Source organism: Orycteropus afer, unplaced genomic scaffold (assembly GCF_000298275.1).
Source record: "Orycteropus afer afer isolate SDZICR_OR568_19922 unplaced genomic scaffold, OryAfe1.0 scaffold00219, whole genome shotgun sequence".
Lineage (NCBI taxonomy): Eukaryota > Metazoa > Chordata > Mammalia > Tubulidentata > Orycteropodidae > Orycteropus > Orycteropus afer.
Genome location: NW_006921806.1, coordinates 348,481 through 375,773, shown reverse-complemented (window position 1 = coordinate 375,773; position 27,293 = coordinate 348,481). Strand labels below are relative to the sequence as shown.

Genomic DNA, 27,293 nt, shown 5'->3' with positions numbered 1-27,293 from the left:
GGAGCCGGGGGGAGCGAGATGGTCAGCCGCCGCGGCGCAGCAAGATGCTGGATGGGCCCCTCCTGGCGCGCTGGCTCTCCGCGTCCTTCGCGCTGACGCTGCTACTCGCCACGCTGCGCCCCTCGGCCGCCTACTTCGGGTAGGTGCCCCTTTGCAGCCCGGGCTAGGGGCGGGCGCGCCGCGGGGCTGCCGGCGCCTGCGAGCCTGGGGGCAGCGGCAGGGCCAGGTGCCCAGGGCCGGGACTCGCCTGGGGCCGCCAGGATTGCTTGGAGCTGTTTGTTTGCGGCGCGCGCGTCGGTCATTCCGCGGGTTGGTGTTCCCGTGGCTCAGCCAGGGTGGGGGGATCGGCGTCCACGCCAAGTTTGCGCGGGGCTGCGATCCTCAGTGACCATGGAGTCGTTGTCGCCGTGCGCGGGACTCCCTGTTGCTCAGGACAAGGACGGGTCCAGGCTCCCATAGGCCGCCTACTCTTGCCAAACGGCTCGAGCCTCCTCGGCCCCTGCACACCCCTCTGGAAGCTTCCCCCTCCTTTCTCTCCTTGAGAAGTTAATTTCACAACAACAAAAAAAAATACGTACAAAATCCAGATGTTCCTTGCGCTAAGCCCCAAAGGAAAAAAAGAAAAAGAAACTCCAAGCTGGAGGAATTTATTTTTCTTGTGCTTTGCTTCTGACGCCGCCCCCGGCCCGCGGGAGCGCTTCTGTCGGATCAGTCCCTATCACGCGTCTGGCAGTGTAGTCCTCAGGGCCCGGTGCCCGGCTGAGGCCGTGGCAAAGCCACCGCCTCCCTGCTGTCTCGCGGGGCCGCTTCCCGCGGTCCCATTTCTTCTGCAACAGCAGTTTGCGGCCGACTGTGGTTTTGGCGCGTCTCTCTTCGCCTTTCCTTCCCTCCCTCCACCCTCCCTCTCTCCCAGATCAGGATGTCTGCGCCTAACAACTTTTAGGGATCCTTGCAGCGCTTTGCACGCCGAAGTCCAGAGTGGCACCAAGGCAGGAGGCTGGCTTTCCCTACCCTACAATACCTCCTGCCTCGTGGCGCTGCCCCGGGGAGCCGTTGCCCCGGGGAGCTGAACTAGGAGCCGAGGCCACCCTCTCCTTGTACGTCCAAGCCCTTGTCCTGGGCGTCCTGCGGTCCGGCGGCCGGCGCTCCCTAGCCGCCGCCCTCCGCCTGTCACCTGTTCCTCGGCCCTGGCCCCGGGCGCCCGCGCTCAGCAGCCTGGCCGGCAGAGGGCCCCGTTGGTCCAGGAATCTGGCCCCGGCCTGGGCAGGGAGAGGACGACTGGGCCGAGAAGCCCTGCAGGTGTATCCTGTTCTCAAAGAAAATAAAATATTTTCATGGGAAACTTTCCTTTTGTGTTTTTCTTTCTCCCCCTTTCTTCTCCTTCTGTTCCTTTCTCCTGGGTTGTCTTCCAGGGTCAGCTCCGTGTTTCCTTTCCTTGGAACTCCTATTTTGAACCCTCTACTGGCTCCTGGACCTAGGCCCACTGTGTGCAAGGCCTTTAGGGACCTGCTGTGAGAAGGGCCAGCAATTCTCCAGAGATGCTCTAGGAGGCCCTCGGTATACCTCTATGGTCAGGTCAGAGGATGGGCGCTCTGGCTACAGGTCCAGACTGAATCGCAGAGCGGTCTCTTCGTCCAGCTGTGCCTTTTCCATTTCCCAGGCTCCAGCACACTGGACTGCTCCCCAGCTCACGTACACTCTGGTTTGTCTGCACCAGGGCTTTGCTCAGTGGCTTTCTCTGCCTACAGTCTCCCTGCTGTTGGCCCCGCTCCCCATATAAGTCTGGGCTGGTGGGCCTTCTGGAGGTCTGGGTCCAGCTCAGTGCTGCCAACCACACAGACAGCACTCCTCTTTCTCCCACCTCCCCCTATGCTTTTTCCTTCTAGGGGTTACTGTGTTCTGTGTTATTTTGGACATATGTATGTGTATGTTTAGCTCCATAGCAGGAAACAAACCCTGTTTTGCAGCTAGTAAGAGCTTCAGAGTTTTTGGTGGCTGTTCCAGTCAGCCCTCTGACTCCTGCTTTCTGGCCCCCCAGGACCCATCAGGGGAGGCTCCTTTGAGCCCTGGCCTGTGAACATGGCCCTCTCACGGCTATATAGGGCAGGAACAAACAGGAGTCAGGCATGTTGCTCTGGGGGACTGCAGGATGGAGAGTGGGACCTCCCCAAACTAGGAGATAGGAGCAGGAAGGATGCTTTCTGTAAGAGCAGGCCAAGTGCCAACTGGACAGTGGAGGCAGGGGCCAAATGAGCTCGAGAGAGGACCTCAGGCCAGTGTGTGCCTGGCCATGCCTGGGGAACATTGGCAGGATGGGTCAGGGAGGGGAAGAGGGGCAAGACACTCCATGACTATGACCTTCTGTTGCAGTTAAGGGACTTTATTAGGGAGAACTAGGAGATCTGACCCAGCAAAGCTGGAGGGGCAAGGGGGCAGGGGCACTCTATGTGCGGGTCTTTTGGGACATTGAGGCACTATAGATTCTCTTCTGGAGCCCAAGAGTATAGAAGGAGTAAGAGGAGGGGGCTTTATCCGGGCCTCTTCTTTCCCTTCCCCCCTCAGAAAGCTCTGCCTGGCACGGAGGCTCCCAGGCAAGAACGCAGCTCCAGTTACAGCCCAGAAACCCAGCAAGGCTGGCCTGGGGGAGGCGTCACGTGGCCAAGTGCGTCCTCCCAGTCCCCTCCCCCAGCCTGCAACCCTACCCGAAGCTGCCCTGCTCCTCCTGCCCTCTTCTGCAGCCTTCAGCCACCAGGCCAGACCCCTTCAGGCCTGCCTGCCTCTGGCAAGGGGGCTCACATCTCTTCCTCCCTGTGGCAGGCTCTAGTGCCTCCTTGGCTTGAGTACATCTTGGCTTGATTAGCAGGTGGTGTTTCCATCTGGTTCTTCTGAGGACTGCTGCAATGTCTGTGCTCAAGCGGCCTTAGCTGGTTTGGCCTGATGCCCTTCTTTGGTGGAGGGATGGGGCTGAGCCTTGAGCAGAAGGGCTGGCCCAGGGTCACGTGGCAAGTTTGGGATACAGACTTGTACTCAGATTTGCTGCATCCCTTCATAGAGGCTGAGGATAGTGAACCTGGGTGGGTTGACAACTTTAGTTTGCCCTCTGTTGGCAAGGGCTTATACCCACATGGCCCTTGGGGTAATGTTTAAGATGGGTGATATGGCGGGCCTAGAAGGCTGTGTGCATGAATTGTGGAGCAAATGTGGGGAATTGTTCCCTGGCTGGGCCAGCTTGGTCCAGACCCTTGGGCATGCCGCCTATACATTCCCCACAGATGTGGAGTCAGAACTGGGGGTGGATCTGGAGTCTGGTTGGGATTCATTTTGGGGCAGCTGGCCTCACCTTGGCCCTCCACTCTATAGTGGGGCTAGGCACCCAGGAAAGGGCTGAGTGAAGTCTGTGGCAGAGATCCCTAGAACTTTGCTGTCCTTTTCTTAGAGAGCCCTTGGAGGCTGCCAGCTCCAGCAAGGTCCTCTGGGAGGCAGGCAAGAGGAAGCTGGCCGAGCTGCCTCACAGGGCTGTCTGGACAAAGTAATGGCCCGAGGCCTCTAGCTGAGGAGGAAAGTGTCCTGAGCTGGGAGGCTCTCCTTCTTCTGTTAGCCTTGTGTACTCTGCCTTGATCAAGAAATCTCTGTGGGCTATTTGAGGCCAGGCCCTGCTGTGTGTGGACTGCTCGTGCTCTGTAGGCTGGTCCTCTGGTATGTCTGTTTATACACAGGAGGAGGAAGAATCCAGCATGTGGGGCCACAACCATGGCCCAGAGCTAGAGGCTGCCAGTAATGTGTGGTAGGAAGGCCCCTGGGAGGCCATCAGTGGCAATCATGGCCCAGTGGGCTACCTGCTCTGCATCATGTGGGTTAAGTGCCAGGTAGGCCTTAGAACCTGGTCTCATTTTTGTTATTGTGATGCAGTTCTCATACCATAAAGCTTACCCTTTTCAAGTGTACAATTTGGTGGTTTCCAACATTTTCACAAGACTATGCAATCAACCATGATCTAATTCTAGAACATTTTCATCAACACAAAAGGAAACTATTTACCCATTACAGTCATCCCAATTTTCCCTTCTCCTCAGCCCTGAAAACCACTGATCTGTTTATGTCTTTATGGTTTGTCTATTCTAGACATTTCATATAAATGGAATCATTTGATATGTGGCCTTTTATGACTGCCTTACAGGGTTGCAAGGAGCTCTGGTGGCATAGTGCCTAAGGCATTTGACTGCTAACCAGAAGGTTGATGGTTCAAACCCATCATCCACTTCGCGGAAGGAAGACCGGGCAATCTACTTCTGTAAAGATTTACTGCCTTGGAAGCCCAAAGGGGGTTGCTATGAGTCAGAATCATATGATGGCAGAGTTTGGTTTGTTTTTTTGGTTACAGAGTTGCTATGAGTTGGAATCAACAAGATGACAGAGGGATTTTCTTTCATTCAACATTATGTTTTCAAGGTTCATCCATGTTATAGCATGTATCAGAACTTCATTCCTTTTTATGACTGAATAGCATTCCATTATATGGATACATCACTTTTTATCTATATGTTTATCATCAGTTCACAGAAGAAAACTTGGGCTGTTTTCAGTTTTTGGCTCTTGTTAGTAATGTTGCTATGTACGTTTGTGTCTAAGTTTTTTGGGTAGAGTTCTAGGAGTGGAATTGCTGGTTCATATGGTAGCTCTATGTTTAACTTTTTGAGAAAACACCAGACTGTTTTTTGCAAAGTTACACTATTTTGCAATCCTACCAGCAGTGTATGAGGATTTCAATTTTACCACATCCTTGTACACATTTCTTATTCATCTTTCTGATCATAGCTATCCTAGTGGTGGTGAAGTGGTATCTCATTGTGGTTTTGATCTCTATTTCCCTGATGGCTCATGATGTTGAGCATCTTTTCATGTGCTTGTTGGCCATCTGTTGACCTTTTCTAGAGAAATATCTGTTTAAATACATTGCCCATTTTTCTAACTGGGTTATCTGTCTTTTGTTACTGAGTTGTGTAAACTCTATATAGAATACAGGATATATTCTCTGACTAAGGAGACCCCATCTCCTGACCAGTACATCAGTGCTTGCTCTCACTGCTGTATACAGGGGTGTCCCAGCCCTGCTAGCCTCTGGGGAGCATGAATCTTCCCTGAAGCCACCTCTGTATGCTGGCTGGCTTGGTGGGGGGTAGTCAGTGTGAAAGCTACTGTCACTGTCATTAGTGTCTATCACAGGGGCTCCCTAGAGTAGCAGCCATATGGAAGTGTGATATTCCCTATGGGTGAGCATATTAGGCCCCCAAAGTCAGTAGGTAAGCTGACTAGTTGACTACCCCACTCTCACTGAGAGATCAAGTACAGCCCCCTGCATCCCTGTGCACAAGCTTGAGGCCCTAGGCATGTGACCACCAGTCCTTCCCCGCCCCCCCCCCATGAGGCCATGTGTACAGACTGTTGGCTGCTTGGAAGGGGCTGCTTGTCTGTCTCCTGGTGGGGAGTGGAGAAGGAGTAAAGATTTCCCAGGTGGCAGGAGAAGCTTGCCACATGGTGCAGAGTAATGAGGCTCCACAGTGGGGTCAGTAGGTGGGCAAGGGAGAGCATGAAAGATTGTTGGATAGACCCTAATCCCTGACTTTGGGTGGGGCAGGCAGGGCGCTGGCCTCCCCATGGTTGTTGGGAAGCTACAGAGGACTCCTTAGGGGGCAGGTGTTAGGGCCAGGATGACCCAGAGCAGGGAGGGGTGAGAGTGTCTAAGAAGAGATGGGGGACAGAGATGGGTTAGATAAGGGGCTGATGGAAGTGCCTGACCCCAGGTCCACTTCCTTGATGGGGGGCCTGGGTGGACAGGAGTTTGGTAAGACAGATGAGCTTGCTGGAGAAGAGCAGCTCACGTTCTGCTTTGGGGTAACAGCTCCAGTTCTGAGAAGGACCCACCCATAGAGACTCAGCCCAAGAAAGGCCTAGGGAGTGCTGAGAGCAGGGGATCAAGAGGGAAAAGGCAGTGTTCAGGAGATGGATCTTCCCCATGGTGTCCAGGCCCCCAAGAGAGCTGGAGGGAGACCCCAGTGGGCTGAGGGGCAAAGGGACTTTGTTTTAAAATCCAGAAAGTGCCAGTCAGGGGACTGGGTGGGGTCTACCCCAGTTCTGATCACCATGGTCCCTGGTGTCCTGGCTGAGGAAGGATACTTTTCTTCTAGGACTCACAGGACCCTATAGCCAGCCAGTGGATGGGATGCACTACTCAGATCAGGGGCCTGGACTTCCTGGCCAGTGAACTGTGAGTGGGCAGGCTGCAAGGTGTCCTTGGGCCAGTATCACACTCTCTGAAGAGGCTGCCAGGGCTTTTCAAAGGGCCTCTTTCCAGAGCCCCTCTCTTCCTATCCCCTCCAGTCAAGTCTGTTCTGGGGAGGCCCCAGACTGGCCCTCCCAACCACAGTTCTCTGTAAGGCACATGTGGTATCTCTCACAGGACTGGAGCTGCACTCTGCTTTTGTCCCCCAACACAGAGAATGAGGTAGAGTTGAGTGCAGGCAGGTGCATGGTGTCAGTCCAAGACCAAACCCTTGGGGTGGGGTCTTGGAGGTTGCCTCTACCGTTTGCTCATTCTGGGCCTTGAGGTAGGGGTATGTCCAGTTCACACAGGAGCAATGACTCTGTGAGGTGAGGGCTGGAACGACGACAACCTGGCTCCCTCAGCTGTGTGAACAGATGTCTTGCCCACAGCCGCCTGGGCTTCCTGTGCCGGCGGCCGTCTGCACAGGGAGACAGCTGGGCCTAATCTTGCCTCTGAGCCTGCTCTACCAGCTCTATCTTCCCACTAGTGTGGCTTGGGTCCTTGCCCTGGGCCAAGGCTTGACAGCAGAGACCCCGTGGGTAGTGGGCATCAGCAGGGGCACGGATGTTCCTCCCAGTGGCTTCCAGGGTGGGCTTCTAAGGGCAAGGGCACCCAGCTGTCCTCCGGCCCTGGCTCCAGGGGATTTAGCCTTACGATATATGAACACAATAGGAGAAGTGTGTGGATAATTTTTTTCTACTAGAAAAGAATGCACATACACAGATTCCTTCTGGGGAAGGTCCGGCTTGGTGGCTGCTGGAGCCCCAGGGGAGGGGAGATGGGCTGATAAAGGCTGCAGGCAGGCAGCAGGGCGGGCGGGTGGGCATGCAGGGAGGGAGCAGCAAGCATGGGTCCTCTTTCCTGGCTGCAGAAAGACGACACCTGTCGAGCAGGCCTCGCTCTCCACTGCTCCTTAATCCTTGGCCCACAGGGCACCCGGCTCCCTTTGTGCATTGTCACAGGTGGTGGGGGTGTTCCGCGGGTGCCCACCCTGGCTAAGCCTGGCAGGGAAGGCTCAGAAATAGACACAGCTGCGTGGGAAGGTAGACTTGATGTTCTCTCTGGAGGTGGATGGAGTGGGGAATGTACAGTGAAAGACCAGATTCCTGGTAGCTGTGCCGGAGGTCTGACCTTGTACAGGCTGGGACTGCCAGCATAAGAGGAGGCTGCCTGGGCCAGAGGGCGCTGTGCTGGGGAGCAAGGGGTTCTCCAGATGTCCGGTCTGGCCCTCACCAACTCCCAGGCCTCATCAGTCTTTGAGGCCTATTTTTGCTGTCACCTCTTCTAGGAAGCCCAACTTGATAGCCCTGAGCACAGTCACTCTTTACCCTGGTAGTTCAACTTGTGTGTGAGGGGCCATGGTACACACTGTGCTTTCTCCCTGAGCTGAGGCCTGTAGGTGATTCTGAGGTTTCTTCCTGAGCATGATTGTTGGGGGCCAGCTCTCATCCACAGTCCTGGCCACCCTTGCCTGCTGGGGCTACTGTGCCTCAGAGCTTTGCTCTGGCTAGGCAGTGGCTAGGGGATGACACAGTGTGGCTACTTTCCTCTCCTGTGGCCTTGATGACTGCTCACTGGACAGTGTACTGTGAAGCCATCAGTCTCCTACTTGGGGTGGGGGCCAAGTGAGCCTGGGTGGCAGCGTAGTGGTTTGTGGTGCCTGAGCCTGTGTGGATGGTTTACCTGCTGGGAGGACTCTGTGTGGTGTAGAGGGCTTCAGGGATGAATGGGATTGGAGCCTACCTCAGGCCCTGATGGCCTGGATTGTTGTGACAGAGTGGCTAATAGCTCAGGGGAGGAGCTCAGTGTGCAGATGGCAGGGCTGTGTTGGGGAGCTGCCTCCTGCCCTTGGCTGGGTTTGGTTAGGAATGGCTGCTCTGTGGGGCAAGGTCCCAGCAGGGTGATGTGGGGAGCAGAGAGTTGGCAAGGGCTTGGGGGCAAGCATGGGGGCTGCAGCTGGACATAGGGAGCTACAAATGGGGCCTAGGCTGTGAGCCTGGTGGGCTTTGAACCTGACCCATAGGTGTCCAGAGTGTGGCCAGAGGCTGGGCTCACCGATGATTAACCCATGCTTCCTGTGGGGTTAATCATTAAGGAACATCTGTTCCTTGGGGGCTGGCAGGCAGGTGGCTGAGCTTTGGCTTTCTCTGCGCTGGGCGGCGCCCTGGCCTTGCTGTCCCTGCCTGTGACCCTCAGGCGCCAGGGCTCAGCAGCACTCTTGGCCCCCCAGCCATGGTTCCTGGGCTGGGCGCTGGCCCCTGCCTGTTGGAGGAAATGCCGATGCTCAGCTGGCAGCTCCTCAACCGCGGGACCGGTATCCCGGACGAGGGAATGGAAAAAGTCAAACCTCAGGCTGCGCTTGTTTTTCTTAGTGATACCTGAGGTAGAGGAGCCAGGGGAAGTGGGCTGGAGATGTGGCCCACAGAGGAAAGGCGGCCAGAGGGATCACACAGCCAGAGTGCTGTGTCAGAGAGGCACACTGGGGCCTTGATCCAGCTCACTCTCAACAAGCATCGGCCCAGGTCATCCTGGGGTGGAGAGCAGGCTGGGCACTGGGTGCTCCTAACTCTCCTTGTTCACCCTGGCAGGAATGAAGTCAAGGAGGCTGTGTCTGGGGGATGATTCCATGGGGGCCAGAGGACAAAGACACCTCAGTCTGAGTTGGGTCATATGTCTCCTTCCTGGGTCACTGCCCATGCAATTGGGACCCTTTCTCTGCCCAGCATACCACATTGGGTCTGTGACCTCCCTATGGATGGCTGAGGTTGCTGTGGTCATTGGGGCTCACCCAGCCTGCAGAGTATACCAGGGCTGGGTCCCCTACTAAGATGGGATGATAGTGAGGTAGGAACTGGGGCTGCCCACACAGGGCCTAAAGGAAGTTTCAGTGCCTACTGTGGGGTCGGTGGGCTCTAGTCCTATTCTGGAAGATGGCACTGGTCAGCTGGCAGCCCTCAAGGTCTCTCTGGGCCCAGAAGGTCCTGTGTGTCCACATATACAGTGGGTAGGTAGGGTCTTCTTTGAACTGTGGGAGCTTACTTGGAGGGGACATGCTGTGGCTTTCCTCTGTGATGGTGGAGGAGTTGGCCAGCACAGTTGAGGATGGGTATCTGCCCAATGACTCTGCCATCCAGCTGACTTCCAGGGGTCCAGGCATCCCCTAGCTGGGCAGTGAGAAGAAGGCTGGGTGGCATTCTAGCAGGTGATAAGTTGAGGATGGGTGTTTTCCCAGTGACTCTCCCACCCAACTGAACTTCCAGGGGTCCAGGCCTCCCCTAGCTGGGCAGTGAGAGGAAGGCTGGGTGGCATTCTAGCAGGTGATAGTCATCAGAGCTGCCTGCTTGGCCTAAACTGGACGTTTTCTTTGTGTTGTCTCTGTGTACTCACTGCCCCTGTGGAGGGCCCCATTATGGACAAAGCTGGTCAGTGATAGAGCTGGGGCTGCCTGGACAACTCTGTGCATCTGTGTCCCAGAAGAGAGGTTGGAGGCTCTCAAGACATGACAACTTCCAGAAAGTCATGCTCCAGCAAGCCAGTGCTGCCCTCACACAGGTGACCTGCCTCAAAGTACCACCTAACCCTTCTGGTCTGGGCAGGGATGCCCACTGTGCCCTGCTTATGTGGCATTCACCCTCTGGTGTGTATGCCCTGCATGGTAGTGGGCTGTGTGTCCTTGGCCCCTTCCTCTGCACGTTTGTGGCCTGGGAGCTTGGGGCTCTTGGTTGGCCAGCATCCATGCTCTTGAGAAAGCCTTGTTATCATTCTCAGCCAGCTTAATGCTTACCTGTGTTGGAGGAAGATGAGGATGAACTGGGCTAAATTGAGGGCCACAGGGAAGACACAGGGTTAATTTTAAAACCAGTTTCTCAGGGTTGGAATTTATTTTGATTTTGTTGCATACAGAAATTAAATGCCGTCTGGTGGGGCTGAGGTTTCTTTGGCAAGGAACTATGGCTTCTGAAACGCCAGCCTTCTCCCTTGGTCCCACCCTAGGCTCTCAGCTCCAGACACTGGGAAGCGACTGGTGGCAGAGGTGGCTGTTTGGGTGGCCTGGGCCAGTCAGCAGGAGGGAAGACTGTTGACTGTTGAGGGTGAGTGCTGGGGTCCACTCTTCACAGGGGTTGCTTACAGTGGGTAGCTGAGGTGCCATCAGAGCCCCTGCCTGTGAGTGGAGGGGTGCTGGGTCAAGACTGACCAGAGGATAAGAAGACTCGAAGTAGGGGAGGTCTCAGACCTAGTACTAGTGTCCCTGCCCATAATAAATGACAGAGAGCAGAGCTATGGGGGCTGGGCTCTTCTTGCTGCCACCTAGGCCCCTCGAGGACAAGAACTCCACCCTACAAATGAGCTTCTGTCCTTCTGGAGCTATTTACCCCTAAGGCTCTGCCCTGCTCTTGTTTGAGGCCAGGGTCCCAAGTGCTAGATCCAGCCACATGCCAGAGGTGAGGCTGGAGACCTTTGGGACCTTCAGGGCCTCTGCAGCCCATTCAGCACAGAAGTGGCCCTACCAGGCTGAGTTCCAGAGCTCTGGTTTTTGCAGAGAGCCTGCTGAGCAGCCCAGGCCTGCATGAGCTGAGAGAGCAGAGGCTGAGCAGTAAAGAAAAGAGTTGTTGTGTGATAAGATGCTGGGCTTCATCTGTCCTCTGGCCAAGGGGCTGAGGGTGGGCCTTCCAGGGCTGGCAGGCACTGTTTGGCACTTGAGGAATATTTCAGGAAAGGCAGGAAGGAATTCCAAAACAAGGGCACTTACGGAGGATGGGATGTGGGCCAAGGGAAGGATCCTTGGGAGGAGGTAGTTTTGTAGGTCGATGGTGCAGGTAGGACAGAGTGTGTGGCTGAGAAGTGAGTAACATGGGTGGGACATCTGTGCCCACCTGTCTTGCCTCACATGCCAGGCTCTAGTGAGCCGATGGGTTGTAGCTGACCCCACACTGGCCTTTAGCCTCATCTGTTCTAGGGAGTTGTCAAAGGCATGGTCAGACAACCAGACTGTGTGGAAGCACACAGTTTCTGGGACCAGTCTGAGCAAACCTATTCTAGGCCCTCCTGTGTGGAGCCAGCCCAAGGTCTCTGCCTCTCCAACCAGGTTTCGTAAAGGGAGGCTTGCTCCTGATGACTATTCGTTTGCCTCCTGAGGTCCCTGAGGGAGGGGCTGCTTTAAACCTAGCCCTCATTGAAGAGTGCACCAGGGTAGGGTGTACCTTTTATGCCAGCCTTCCCCCACTGACTTTGAGGCTAGTGCTGTCCAGTGGAACATTGTGCAGTGATGGAAATGTTCTGTCTGTGCTTCTCAGTGTGGCAGCCACTGGCCATGTGTTTACTTCTATAACTTCTTCCTTGTTTTTAGCTGATCTGTATCTTTCTGCATGTATCCACAGCTTGAGTAATAAAGAGGTTGGTGCCTGACTGGTGACTTTGCTGAGGAGATGGGCATCATGGTGGAAGGGGGTATCTTCGTTCTCTAGTGTGCTTTATCAGAAATGCCACAAGTGGATGGCTTTGACAAATAGGAATTTATTCTCTTACAGTTTAGGAGGCTAGGAGTCCACATTCAGAGTGCCAGCTCTAGGGACTGGGTAAAGGCCCCTCAAACTTGAGCTTTAGCTCTGCCTTTTGCTCCAGGCCCACTGGAGCTGAGGCTTTTTCTGACTCACACAGCTGCTGGCTACTGAGGCTGATGAACCCAAGTTCAATAAGTAAAATGGCACAATCCCAAGATCAGCAAGTAACATGGCACACCACTGGTTCGAGTCTAGGAACGATCCCAAGATTGGCAGGCAACATGGCAGGCCAAGACTCAGCCAAATGCAGAGCCCAGATGTGCCAAAAAGCTAGAGAACTTTTCCAAAGCTTCTCCTTATGTACTGAAAGCAGGCCATACTCCAAAAGCAAGTCCCTTTCCACTGATTAATAGCTCATAGCAGTATCCACCACGGAGGTGGTTACAGTCTCATCATGGAGAATAACTACATCCAACTGCCAAGCCACTCAGAACCACAGCCCAGCCAGATTGACACACAAGTTAACTACTATAGTCGGCAACCATCAAAATGTTCAGAGGGAGCTGGCCTTGAGCCTTGCTCAGACCATGGGAGGAGCAGCAGCCGGCCAAGAGGCTGTTTTTAAGTTTGAGGGCCTAGTTCCAGTCTTGCCTTTGCCTTTTATGAGATGTATAACTTTGGCCAACTTATTTAAGTCCTCTGAGCCTCCATTTCCTACCTATGTTGTTGTTAGGTGCTGTCGAGTTGCTTCTGACTCATAGCGACCCTATGCACAGCAGAACGAAACACTGCCCCATCCCACGCCAGCTCTATGATCCTTGCTATACTTGAGCCCGTTGCCGCAGCCATTGTGTCAATCCACCTTGTTGAGGGCCTTCCCCTCCTTTGTCAATCATCCACCTTACAAAGCATGACATCCTTCTCCAGGGAATGGTCCCTTCTGACAACATGACTAAAGCAGGTGAGACAAAGTCTGGCCATTCTTGCCTCCAAGGAGCATTCCATCTGCTTCTTCCAGGATAGATTTGTTAGATCTTTCAGCAGTCCGTGGTACTCTAAGCATTCTTTGCCAGCACCACACCTCAAAAGCATCAATTCTTTTTGGTCTTCCTTATTCATTGTCCAGCTCTCACATATGTATGAGGCAACTGAAAATACCATGGCTTGTGTCAGGTGCACCTTAGTCCTCAAGGAGATATTTTTGCACTTCAGCACTTGAAACAGGTCCTTTGCAGCCAGTTTGCCCAGTGCTATACATCATCTGATGTCCTGACTTCCGCTTCCATTGGCATCAATTGTAGAACCAAGCAATGTGAAGTCTTTGAGAACTTCAATCTTTTCTCCATTTATCATGATACTGCTTATAGGTCCAGTTTTTCCTATCTGTATTCTGGAGCTAATATACTTCACAAGGTTGTTGGAGATTACATGAAAATATATATGAACATTGCTTGCATATGGACTTCCTATTTCCAGTGTGGGTCACAGTGTGGACCCATTTAGGTCAATTCACTTGCTGAAAACAACTAGAAGTGAGTTTATAAAAGATAGTTAATTTCAAAAGAGTCAAAGAGCTAGTACAATGAAGGGATAACAGGAACACAGAGAAAGAAATGATCATGGAAATAGCTTTTTCTGTACCAAATAAAGAAATATGAATTTTTGTTTTGGTGGTGTCACAGTTGAGAGAGACAGAGCAAAGCACAGGGCTTGCACCTGGTAGGAAATCTCAAGGAGACCCTCTCCACAGCATTTGGGGTCCCAAAAGGTCACAGCCACAGGGGTCCTCCAGGAAGCAGAGACAGCTAGCCCTGTGCACAGGGATAGTCTGGGTTCAAACCCCTGCATGGTCCAGACCTTCAGCTTTGCACTTAGTCTCAGTGGTTGGGACTGGAAGTACCTGTAGGAGCTTGGCTTGAGTACACATAAAGAAATCCTTTTTTTAAAGTCTGTATTAGTTTCCTGGGGCTGCCACAACAAATTACCACAAACTTGGTGGTTTGAAAAACAGAAATTTATTATTTCACTGTTCTGGAGGCTAAAAGTCTGAAATCAAGTGTTGGCAGAGCCATGCTCCCTTTGAAGGCTGTGGAGGGGGATCATTCTTGTCTCTGTTTCAACTTCTGATGGCTCCAAGTGTTTTGTTGCTTATGGCTGCGTAACTTCTTCCCCTGCCTCCATCTTTATATGGCCATCTTCTCTTTGTTTCTGTTAGTCTTGTCCTTTTCTGTCTGTTATGAGGATACTTCTCGTTGGATTTAGGGCCAGCCCTACTCTAGGATAATCACATTTCAGGATCCTTATTTTAATTACTTCTTCAAAGACCTTTATTCCAACTGAGGTCGTATTCCGTGATTCTGGGTGGATATGAATATTTTGGGGATACTCTTCAGCCTATTATAGTACCTCTATCTTCTGCTTCAAATTATTCCTGCAAATAATTTCTTAAATACAATGACCAGTACATAGTCAGAGATAACTAGGCATGACAGAAATGAGACTGAGTGAGGACCTGCAGACATAATAGCAACAGACAATAAACAAAGCATTATACATTCAATAAAATAGTTCTGCTCATTATGTTTAAAAAAGTGAGATAAGCTTGAGAGATCTGTTAACTAAAACACCCCAAAACTGACCTAGCAAGTCTGGAAAAACAAAATAGAACCATGCATTTTTTTTTTTTCAAATAATAGACTTATTAAAAGGCAGATTAGAAAGCACTGAGAAAATTGGTGAACTGGATGATACATCAGAAGAAATTATCCAGAGTGGAGCATGGAAGGACAAATAGATAGGAAACATAGAGAGGTCCAGAAACCTAGATGTATGATGAAAAAATATAAAGAGTTTAACCAAAGCCCCAGAAGTAGAAGAGAGAACAGGAATGGGATGAGGTAATATCTGAAGAGAAAGGCTAAGAATTTTCTGGAAATGTTTAAAGCTATCAAGAAGAATTAAGAGACCCAGTATCTCCCCAAGCAAAAAATAAAAATGAATCCATTCCAGAACATATCAATTTAGACCTGCAAAACACCAAAGCAAAAGTCTTAAAAGCAGTTGGAACGGAAAAATAGAGACTACCTTTAAAGGTGGGTGAGGCTGACAGCTGACTTCAGAATGGTAACAGTGAAGCCAGAAGACAATGGAATGACACAGTTAATGTAGGGAGGAAAATAACTGGCAGCTGAGAGTTCAACATTCAGCAAACAGTTTTCTAAAATGAAGTTGAAATAAAGATATTTTCAGATAAAATATTCCAAGATGCAGGCAGAATGTAGAGTGGTGAAAATGCTCATTATAGGAACACTGTATGAAACAACCTCTTGTGGCTCCTTACTATAGAGTTAAAATATATTCCATGGCATAGAATTTGGAAGGAGCCAGATGGAGTTGTGTCTTTAAGTACTTACATTACCCAGAAAGAAAGCATTGGCCAATAGTTGACTTGGAAAAGTTACAGATTCATACTGAAATTTTGAAAATAACTATGTAAGTAATAGAAAAGACAAGAAATCTTCAAATTAACAGAAGAAAAAAATGAATAATAACAAATTCCAAAAGGAAAGAAGAAAGAACAAAAAAAGAAACAGGACATTTCTGACCAATAGAAAGTATAAAAAAGTGATTAACAGAAACCACAGCATCACTGACAGCAATTAAAAGTGGACTTAATATTGTAGCAGAAACATTGTTTCACATCCTACTTTGGTGAGTAGTGACTGGGATCTTAAGAGCTTGCAAGTAGCCATCTAGATGTAACGATGGGTCTCTCCTCATCCAGAGCAAAGAAGAATGAAGAAAACCAAAGGCACATGGAAACAATTAGTCCAAGCGACTGGTACACCATGTGATCCTCAAAGTGTATGACTATGACACCAGAAGAAGTAGATGGTGCCTGGCTGCCACTGTCAACCACTTGGAGTGGCTTCTATGTAGGAGATCCTAGATAGAGTGGGAGAACAATGTGGAACAAATCTCAAAAAAAAATAAAGAAAAAAAAAAAAAGGACCAGGTTTGCTGGTCTGATAGAGCCTGGTGAAACCCTTGAGACTTTGACCCCTAGCTGCCTTTCAGGTCTGGAATTAAACCCACTCCTGTGGCTTCCAGCCACACAAAAGACAGGCATATGAGCTGAACATTTATATTAGGTAGACACACTCCTTGGAGCGATCAATCATGGGAGAATAGAAGGGATATGTATGCACAGGGAGACAGCTCAGGGGCCAGGAGTGCATGGGAGGGAAGGACACAGGGAAGAGGTAAATATGGGAAGGAATTGGGAAGAGAGCTGTTGCATTGTGGGAAATTGTAGTCAATGTCATGAGACAAAGTGCATGTGAGCTGCTGTATGGAAAGTGAATTTGCTCTGTAAACTCTCACCCAAATCACCAAAAAAAAAAAAAAAAAAAAAGAAAAGTGGACTTAATGTTGTAGGTCAAAGATTATGATTATAGTTTGATTTGTAAAAATCTAATTATTAGCTATGTTTAAGAGACAACACATAAAATTTAAGGATATAGAAAGTAAAAGGAGAAAAGGACAACATGTAACTATTGGTCAATAGGCCTTAAACAAAAAATGTTGCTGGAGAGCAGAAAGTCATGCTATTGTGAGAGGCTCCAACTGACAACTGGACTGTAGCTGAGGCTGGGCTTTTGTGTTGACTACAACAGTGGTGTTGAGAGCCTTTAATGCCTGCTTGAGAAAAGAAGAAAAGCTAAAAATCATGGAGCAAACATTCATCTTAGAAGCTAGGAAAAGAACAGCAAGATAAACCTAATGAAAGAAGGAAAAACATAGAGTATTAATGAAATAAAAAAAATTAATGAAATAAAAGAAACCTTGCAATAGAGAAAAGCAAATCGCTCTCTTGAAAGAAAGGACTTGTAATATATCTGAGACTAATGAAGTAAAAGAAAAGGCTCAAATTATTAACATTCCCTCCAAAGGGGATGTCACTACAGATTCTACAAATTAACATAAGAGAATATTATAAACAATTTTATGCCAATAAATTTGGGTATTTAGATGAAATGGAGAAAACCAGAAAAATAACTGAAGAAACAATCCAAGATGAAGACCAGGCCCTGGACAGGTAGGCGGACACATGGCTCAGGCTTCTAGGGTGGCTTTATTTAATGCTGGGCCATGGATATGTGGCGAAGTGAGCAGAGCAGTTAGGAACAACTAAGGGAGATGAACTTGTCTGTCAGTTTGTCATCCTGTGGTGGCTTGCATGTTGCTGTGAGGCTGGAGGCTATGCTATCGGTATTGCAAAATACCAGCAGGGTCACCCATGGTTTCAGCAGAGTTTCTGGACTAAGAGAGACTCGGAAGGAGGAAGAGGCCATCCATTTCTCAAAGAATTGGCCAGTGAAAACTTTATGAATAGCAGTGAAACACTGATATATTACTGGAAAACTTTATGAACAGTCTTGAAACATTGTCTGATACAGTGCTGGAAGATGAGCCCATCAGGTTGGAAGGCACTCAAAATGTGATTGGGGAAGAGCTAACTCCTCAGAGTAGAGACGACCTTAATGATATGGAAGGAGTGAAGCTTTTGGGACCTCCACTGGCTGATGTGGCATGACTCAAAATGAATAGAAACAGCTGCAAGCATCCATTAATAATCAGAACATGGAATGTATGAACTATGAATCTAGGAAAATTGGAAGTTGTCAAGAATGAAATGGACTGCACAAAGATCAATATCTTAGCCATTAGTGAGCTGAAATTTTGAATCAGACAACCATATGATCTACTATGCTGGGAATGATAAAGTAAAGAGGAATGGTGTGGCATTTATCGTCACAAAGACTGTTTCAAGATCTGTCCTGAAATACAGTGCTGTCAGTGATAGCATAATACCCATATGCCTCCAAGAAGACCAGTTAACACTACTGTTATTCAAATCTATGCACCAACCACCAAAGCCAAAGATGAGGAAACTGAAGATTTCTACCAACTTTTGCATTCTGAAATTGACCGAACATGCAATCAAGATGTGTTGATTATTACTGATGATTGGAATACAAAAGTTTGAAGCAAAGAAGAGTCACCAGTAGTTGGAAAATATGTCCTTGGTGACAGAAATAATGCTGGAGATCATATATAGAATTTTGTAAGACCAATGACTTATTCATTGCAAATACCTTTTTTCAACAACATAAACAATAGCTATTCATGTGGACTTCACCAGATGGAATATACAGGAATCAGATTGACTACATCTGTGGCAAGAAGTGATGGAGAAGCTCAGTATCTTCAGCCAAAACAAGGCCAGGAGCTGACTATGGAATAGACCATCAACTGCTCATATGCAAGTTGAAGTTGAAGTTGAAGGCAGTTAAAATGAGTCTACAAGAGCCAAAATATGACCTTGATAATATCCCTCCTGAATTTAGAGACCATCTAAAGAATAGATTTGATTCATTGAACACCAGGGACCAATAACAAGAGGAATTGTGGGATGACATCATGAACATCATCCATGAAGAAAACAAGGGGTCATTAAGAAGACAAGAAAGGAAGAACAGACCAAAATGGATGTCAGAAGAGACTCTGAAACTTGCCCTTGAGTGGAGAGTAGCTAAAACAATAGAGGAAGTGATAAAGTAAAAGAGCTGAACAGAAAACTTCGAAGAGCAGCTCAAGAAGACAAAGCCAATTATTATAATGAAATGTGCAAAGACCTGGAGTTAGAAAACCAAAAGGGAAGAACACACTTGGCATTTCTCAAGCTGAAAGAACTGACAAAAAAATTTAAACCTCGAGTTCCAGTATTGAAAGATTCTATGGGCAAAATATTGAATGATACAGGAAGCATCAAAAGAAGATGGAAGAAATACATAGAGTCACTGTACCAAAAAGAATTGGTGGATGTTCATCCATTTCAGGAGGTGACATATGATCAAGAACCAATGGTATTGAAGGAAGAATTTGAGGCTGCACTGGAAGAATTGACAAAGAACAAGGCTCCAGGAATTGATGGAATACCATTGAGATGTTTCAACAAACGGATGCCCTCCGGAGGCACTCACTTGTCTATGCCAAGAGATTTGGAAGACAGCTACCTGACCAACTGACTGGAAGAGATCCATATTTGTACCCATTCCCAAGAAAGGTGATCCCACAGAATGTGGAAATTATCAAATAATATCATTGATATCACACATAAGTAAAATCTTACTGAAGATAATTCAAAAATTCCTTATGGCTTAGCACGGAGTCCTTGTGTGGTGCAGTATATTGACAGAGAACTTCCAGAAATGCAAACTGGATTCAGAAGGGGACATGGAGCGAGGAATATCATAGCTGATGTCAGATGGGTCTTGGCTCAAAGCAAAGAATACCAGAAAGATGTTCACTTATGTTTTCTTGAGTATGCAAAATCATTTGATTGTGTGGATCATAAAAAATTATGAATACCATTGAGAAGAATGGGAATTTCTGAACACTTAATTGTACTCATGAAGAACCTGTACATAGATCAGGAGGCCATCATTCGAACAGAACAAGGGGATACTGCATGGTTTAAAATCATGAAGGGAGTTTGTCAGGGTTGTATCCTTTCGCTATACTTATTCAATTTGTTTTCTGAGCAAATAATCCAAGAAGCTGGATTATATGAAGAAGAACATGGCATCAGGATTGGAGGAAGACTCATTAACAACCTGTGATATGCAGATGACACAACTTTGCTTGCTGAAAGTGAGGATGACTTGAAGCACTTACTGATGAAGATTAAAGACAACAGTCCGCAATATAGGTCACACCTCAATATAAAGAAAACAAAAATCCTCACAACTGGTCCAATAAACAGCTTCATGGTGGATGGAGAAAAGATTGAAGTTGTCAAGGACTTCATATTACTTGATTTTACGGTCAACACAAATGGAAGCAGCAGTCAAGACATCAGATGACATATTGCATTGGGCATATCTTTTGCAAAAGACCTTTTACAAGTGCTGAAGAGCAAAGTTGTCTCCTTGAAGACTAAGGTGCACCTAACTCAAGCCATGCTGTTTTCAGTTGCCTCTTATGCATGTGAGAGCTGGACAATGAATAAGGAAGACCGAAGAAGAGTTGATGCTTTTGAGTTGTGATGTTGAATGGTAAGAGTACCATGTACTGCTAAAAGGACTAACAAATTTGTCCTGGAAGAAGTGCAGCCAGAGTGCTCCTTGGAAGCAAGAATGGCCAGACTTCGTCTCACCTACTTTCACCATGTTGTTAGGAGAAACCATTCCCTGGAGGAGAATATCATTCTTGGTAAAGTGGAGGCTCAATGAAGAAGGGGAAGGCCCTCAGCGAGATGGTTGACACAGTGGCTTCAAGTATTGCCCACAGGACTAGGCAGTGTTTTGTTCTGCTACACATAGGGTCTCTATGAGTCAGAGATGACTTGATGGCACCTAACAACAACAACAACAACAACAAGATATATAGAAATATTGACTCAAACACAAACCCATTGCCGTCAAGTTGATTCTGACTCATGGTGACACTGTAGGACAGAATATAACTACCCTGTAAAATTTCTGAGGCTATAAATCTTTATGGAAGTTAACTGCCACTACTTTCTTGTGCATAGTGGCTGTTGGGTTCAAACCACTGACCTTTTAGTTAGGAGCCATGTGCTTAACCAGCGCACCACCAGAGCTCCCTGTGAAATATTGACTAATACTATGTGTCGAGTCTGACTAAACAGCACGTAACAACAACAACATAGCAATTAAAGACATTGGGTCAATGGGAATGTAAAATGGTGCAGCCACTTTGGAAAATAGTCTGACAGTTCCTCACACCAAGAGTTCTTTATGGCTTAGCACGGAGTCCTTGTGTGGTGCAAATAGTTAAGCACCCGACTACTGGCTAAGAGGTTGGTGGTTTGAATCCATCCAGAGATGCTCAGAAGAAACGCCTGGTGATCTGCTTCTGAAAACCTTATGAAACATAGTTCTACTCTGAAAACATGGGGTCACAATGAGTCAGAATGGACTCAATGGGAACTAACAACAACAACAATAAAACAAACTGCCATCTCATAGTGACCCCCCATTGGGTTTCCAAGGCTATAAATCTTTACAGAAGTAAAGATTTGGTAACATTTGGTGTTTGGTAACATCGGGATTGTTCCATGGAGCAACTGATGGGTTTGAACCACTGACCTTCTGGTTAACAGCCAAATGCCTTACCCACTATGCCACAAGAGCTTCTTAACAATAACAGCATGACTTAGCAATTCCACTCCTAGTTATATACCTTAGAGAAACAAAAAAACATGTTCACACCAAAAACTTGTACATGAATGTTCATAGCAACATTATTCATAATAGCCAAAAAGTTGAAACAACCCAAATGTTCACCCCAAATGGATAAACAAAAGGTGATAGAGTCACATAGTGACTATTATTTGATCATAAAAAGGATTGAAATACTGATAAGTATAAGTACTACAGCATGGACGAACCTTGAAAGCATTATGTGGAGTAAAAGAAGCCAGTCACAAAGTCCACATATTGTATGATTCACAAAATGTTCAGAATAAGCACATTCGTAGAGACGGCAAATTGAGAGTGGTTGCTAAAGGTTAGGGGGAGGGGTAAGGAGAAGGTAGGTAGCTACAGGGTGTAGGATTTTTTCTGAGGTAATGAAAAAGTTATAGAATTGACTGTGATGATGGTAGCACATAACTGTGAATATAGTGAAAACCACTGAATTGTAAATTTTAAAAGCGTGACTTTAATAGTATGTGAATTATATCTCAATAAAGCTGTTAAAGGGAAAATAAAAGAAATTAGATCAGAAAGAAAATCTTCCCTCAAAAAAAGGTAAGGCTTAGATGGAAGTCAGTCAAGGAAGACATGATTCTAATCTTACACAAATTCTTCCAGGAAATTAAAACAACACCCCAAACCTCAAAACAGAACCCTTACGCAGGCACTAAAACTCGACAGGAAGAGCATGAGAGAAGAAAATTACAAATACAGATGTAAACATCCTAGACAAAATATCAAATTACATCCAGTAATGTAGAAAAAGGATAAAGTCCTTCATGACTGTTGTGGTTAAGTTTGTGTGTCAACTTGGCTGGGCCTGGTTGAGTGTCTGGGCAGCTGAATGTAGTTATTCTCCATGATGAGACTGGTAATCAACTCCATGGTGGAATCTACTGTGAGCAGCTGAGTAGCTGCCTTAAGGCTGTGGTCTGCTTCCTGTATACAAGGAGAAGCATTGGGGAATGGTCTCTAGTTTATGGCATGCTTGAACCCTGCAGGTAGTCATGTTCAGCAGCCTGCCATGTTCTGCCAATCTTGGGACTTTCAGTGAACTTGAATTAATGGTCTGCCGTTAATATTGGGACTGTGCCTTTTTACTTGTCAACTGTGGGTTTGTCAGTCTCAGCAGCTGTCTGAGTGAAGAAAAGCCTCTAGCTCCAGTGGGCCAGGAGCAGGAGGCAGAGCTGAAGCCCCAGGTTGAGGGGCTTTCACCCAGCCCCTGGAGCCTGACACTTTGAACTCAGACTTAAAGCCTCCAAACTGTAAGAGAATAAACTCCTGTTTGTTAAAGCTATCCCATTTGTGGTATATTCTTGTGAGGGGATCGCAGAACAATGACCAAGTAGGTTTTATTCCAGGAATGCAAAGTGTGGTTTAACATTAGAAAATCAGTTAGTATAATTCCTCGCCTTAGCAGATTAAAGGAGAAAACTCACATATTAAAAGATGCAGGAATGACATTTGATAAGTCACCATATTTGTAATTAAAAAAATCTTTTAGCAAACTAAGAATATAAAAAAATGTACTATAAACATCATGTTAAGGGTAAAATATTGAAAACTTCCCTGTTAAGATCAGGAATAAGACAGGATCCCTACTTTCACTTTTATATGTGTTGTAGTGCTGCCACAGACTCCTTACATTTTGTAAGGATGCTTATTTTGGAACATTTATTCTCCTACATCTTGTTTCTCTACTGTCCTTTAGGGTTGTCCTCATAGCCTGCATGGTCAAGTCTGGGTGGCAGAGAGATGTTTGGTTGTAGAAGGGAAATGAGCAAGGATGACAGACTCACTGTCCTGAGGCATCACCTGGGAGTGGTGCTCAGGACCCTTCCACAATTCAGTGGGTGAGGGCTTAGGCTTGTGGCCACACCTAATGGCAAGGGGAGCTCAGAGATGCAGTCTGACTGGGTAGTTCCATGCAAGCTGACAACTCCATCTCTGTGGAAGGAGGGAAGGGTGGATTTTGGGGGCAGATGGCAGATTCTGCAACATTGTACTGGTGGTCCTAACTACTGCAGTAAGGTAAGAAAAAGTGGTGGAATGTTTCAGAAGGAAGAAACTTAGGTCATAGTTTACAGATCAAATTCAGCAAGGTTGCTGAATATTAAGTAAAATATAGGACTCCATTGTATTTTTGTATCTCTATCAGCAACAGATAGAGAAAATGAAATTTTATATAGCTATTTTATCTTTGGGTGTTATTATAAATGGAACTCAACATTTATATACAATAAATATAAAAAATAGGTAAGATCTGTGGTGGAGGAACCCATAAAACTTCAGAGAATGACAGGAATTCCTAAATAAATGGAGAGAGATACTATGTTCACTGATTGAGAGATTCAATATTGTAAACAGGTCAGTTCACCACAGTCCCAATAAATACCCTGTCAAGTGTGTGTGTAATCTGATGAGTGAATTATAAAAAACACACACAAATGCAAAGAACCAAGACATTCTCAAAGAACCAGATGGAAGGAGTTCCTTCACCAAGAGTCATGGCTTATGATAAAGTTATAATAAATGTTGGGCTGGTCTTGGTCCAGGCTCCAAAGACCACCAGCATAGAGAGGAGGACTCAGAAATGAAACCATACACTCAAGGTGGTCTTGGTGATAAGGACGATGGATGTCCTTATGAACAATAGGCCCCCACCTAATGCCCTACACAGACATCACTTCTAGCAGGATAACACAACTAAGTGTGAAGGCAAAAATGGAAGAGCTTTTGGAAGGTAATGTAGAAAAGGGTTTTAATGACAGGAGAATGAGATAGAAAAAAGTATAGTGTATAAAGGCAATGATAGGAAATTAAGAGTTTTATCAGAAGACACCACTGAGAGAACAAAATGGCAGCCCACTGAGAAGAGAAAATGTCTGCACCATGTGTAACTGGCTGGAGGCTGTCTAGCTTGACCGTTGAGGCAGGTGGTGGTCCCTTGTGCTGGGGGTGGGGGTTCACAGTGCTCAGCTGTGAGGCTGTCTCTTGGGCTGGTGATAGTTATGAGAGTGTCTGTTTTATAATTGTTTATTATATTCTACATTGGTACTAAGCACTTTTCTTCACATTATATCTCTTAAAAATATTGACAATGAAATACTGAAAATTGTATCAAGCTATATTATTTCCTCTTGGAAAGGGGGACAGGGATTGGAGGGGCCAGCTGAAGGGGTAAGGGGGAACCTGGAACCACACACTCTGGTTTCTTTGCAGCACACAAATGGGCCCCTGCTGCTGTCTGTACCCTTCTGGCTCCATTAGCCATGTGTACCCTTGTACTGCTGTGCTGGCATTTTCTGGATCTGTGAGGGTGGGCATGTTGACAGCCACTACTGCAGCCCTCCTTCCCACCACCTCTGTGGACCATGGCCGGAGGCTTGTGTTCCTTAAGGGTCCTGCTGTACCCAGACCTCTGGCCACTCCCTTACTCCTCTGTCTGGGGTCAGACGCCCACTGTTGGGCAGCAGCAGCTGCATTGAGCCAGGGAGCAGATGCACTGGGCATAGCATGACCTGGGCAGCTGGGCGGTTGGGGGTGGTAGGGCCTGAGCTGTGCCAGTGCCTGGGATGCTTCCTGACTGAAAGGCTGAGGCCCAGAGTAGTACAAGACAGCTCTGTCCCTGAACTCCACTTAGAGCTCCATCTGTAATGGGGCCCATCTCTCTTTTCATCTCCCTGTGCCTAGATCAAAAATTCGTAGGAGATGGGCTCTGGCCCCAGGGCCAAGGTGGCAGAGAGAGCTAGGAAGGCCTCATACTATGTCACTGGCTTTGCATTTAATCTGCCATCATTGAATAGGTCGTCCATGCACAGGTACAATGAGGGAAGGCATGTGCTTTGTCTGCCTGGTTCTCACCACTGTCACTGTCATTGGTGTGCTCTTTCCGTAAATGTGTGCACATGCCGTCTCTTAGGTCACTCCCTGAGCCCCACCCAGTGAACGTGGTGATTGCATATTCATGCATGGAAGCCCTGTTCTTTTTTGTGTCTGCTACAGCTTCCATCAGATGCACAGACCCGACTTTCATAGATCCTCTCGTTTGTCTCCAGTATTTGTGTATAATAGCATATTGAAAACGTGTGAGCAATATTATGAAGTAACATGTTTGTGAGCTATATTTGTAGAGAACTGGTGAAGTAATTCATTTTTTAAAAAAATATATTGTTGTGTTTTAGGTGAAACTTTACTCAGCAAATTAGGTACCCATTTAACAATTTTGTACAGATGATTCCATGACATTGGTTACAATTTTCACAGTGTGTCACCATTCTCATCATTTTCATTCTGTTTGTTCTGTTTCCATTGATCTAGCCTCCCTTCCCCTCTTTGCCTTCTCATCTTTGGTAAATATTGACCATTTGGGCTCATATAACTGATTGTTTAAGGGAGCACATTACTTATGGATGATACTGTTTATTTTATAAGCTAATCTATTATTTGGCTGAAAGGTGACCTCTAGGCGTAGTTTCAGTGCCATGTTCAAAGGGTGTCTTATGGTGATAGTCTTCAGAGTTCCTTTAGTCTTATCTGTCCAGCAGATCTGGCCTTTTTTTTAGGAATTTGAATTTTGTTCTACATTTTTCTCCCATTGTATCTGGGACCTTCTGTTATATCCCTGGTGAGAACTGTCAGTGGTGGTATCCAGGAACCATCTAGTTCTAGTCTCAGGTTAGAAGAGGCTGTGGTTCATGTAGGCTTAGTCTGGTGGGTTGATTTTAATATTATAGATACATCAATTTAGAATTCCAGCAAGGTAGAAGTACTTGTTTGTCTGAGTCCCTGACCATAATCTCATCAAATGTTTTGATTTGTGCTAAAATGTTGGATGAAAATAATATAGCAATATAGTGATAATTTGCATCTCTTTGCATGTGGTTGAGTATCTTGTCATATGTTTTAAAAGCCAGCTATATTTCCTTTCCTTGAACCAGGTATTCATGTATTTTGTCCATTTCCAATTGATTCCTTTTATTATTGATTTATAGGAAAAACATGTCCATGCACTTACGTGAAAGTATGTGTATACACACAGCCACACATACACATGCATGTACACACACATTCCACACAGCCACACACATGTACACACATACTCACATGCATAGAAATAAAACATACATGCATATGTACTTGCCCCCATGCAGGAAATCACACACATACACATATGCATTCATACACAGAAAACTATACCCATGTACACACACACACATACATGTGCCACACCTTCCCCCCCCAAAGCCACATATATGCATACACACACATAAACTGAAAGTTAGCCTTTGGTAAGGAATACAAATTGTAGACATTTTTCTCAGTATGCTTTTTGTCTACTGTGTCTTTTCGTCTTAGACTTTGTGGTAGGTCTTTTTTTTTTTTTTTTGCCATGCAGAGATTTTTGTACTTTTGTTGTTGTTGTCAAAAACCAAAAAAACCAAACTCACTGCCATCAAGTCATTTCTGACTTATAGCAACCCCCATTGGGTTTCTGAGGCTATACATTTTTATGGAAGATCGCCCAGTCTTCCTTCCGTGGAGCAGCTGGTGGGTTTGAACAGCTGATCTTCCAGTTAGCAGTCAAGTGCCTTAGCCACTATGCCACCAGAGTGCCATTGTTGTTGTTACATGCCTTCAAATCAGTGTTGTGTAAAACAGATTGGAACACTGCCTGGTCGTGTGCCATCCTTACAATCCCTGCTTTGGTTGAGCCCATCATTGCAGCCACTGCGTCAATCCATTGTATTAAGGGTCTTCCCCTTTTTCTCTGACCCTCCACCTTACCAAGCATGATATCCTTTTCCAGGGAATGGTCCCTTCTGACAACATGACCAAAGTAGATGAGACAAAGTCTGGCCATTCTTGCTTCCAAGGAGTGTTCTGGCTGTGCTTCCTCCGGGACAGATTTTTAGTTCTTCTGGCAGCCCATAGTACTTTCAGTATTTTTTACCAATGCCACAATTCAAAAGCATCAACTCTTCTTTGGTCTTCCTTTTTCATTGTCCAACTTTCACATGCATATGAGGTGATTGAAAATACCATGGCTTGGATTAGGCAAACCTTAGTCTTGAAAGTGACATCTTTGCTCTTTAGCACTTTAAAGAGGTCTTTTGCAGCAGATTTGCCAACTGCAATATGATGTCTGATCTCTTGACAGCTGCTTGCATGGTATTGATTGTAGAT

General features: G+C 47.0%; 1 protein-coding gene across 1 annotated transcript in view; it reads left to right on the top strand.

Annotated features, from left to right (window-relative positions):
* The first annotated feature begins 44 nt into the window (after nucleotides 1-44).
* WNT9A (Wnt family member 9A) overlaps nucleotides 45-27,293 on the top strand; it is a 38,563-nt gene continuing 11,314 nt past the window's right edge. Inside the window, exon 1 of the mRNA XM_007948669.2 lies at nucleotides 45-139. Within this exon, the coding sequence (XP_007946860.1) occupies nucleotides 45-139 (95 nt within the window). The remainder of the gene's footprint in view (nucleotides 140-27,293) is intronic.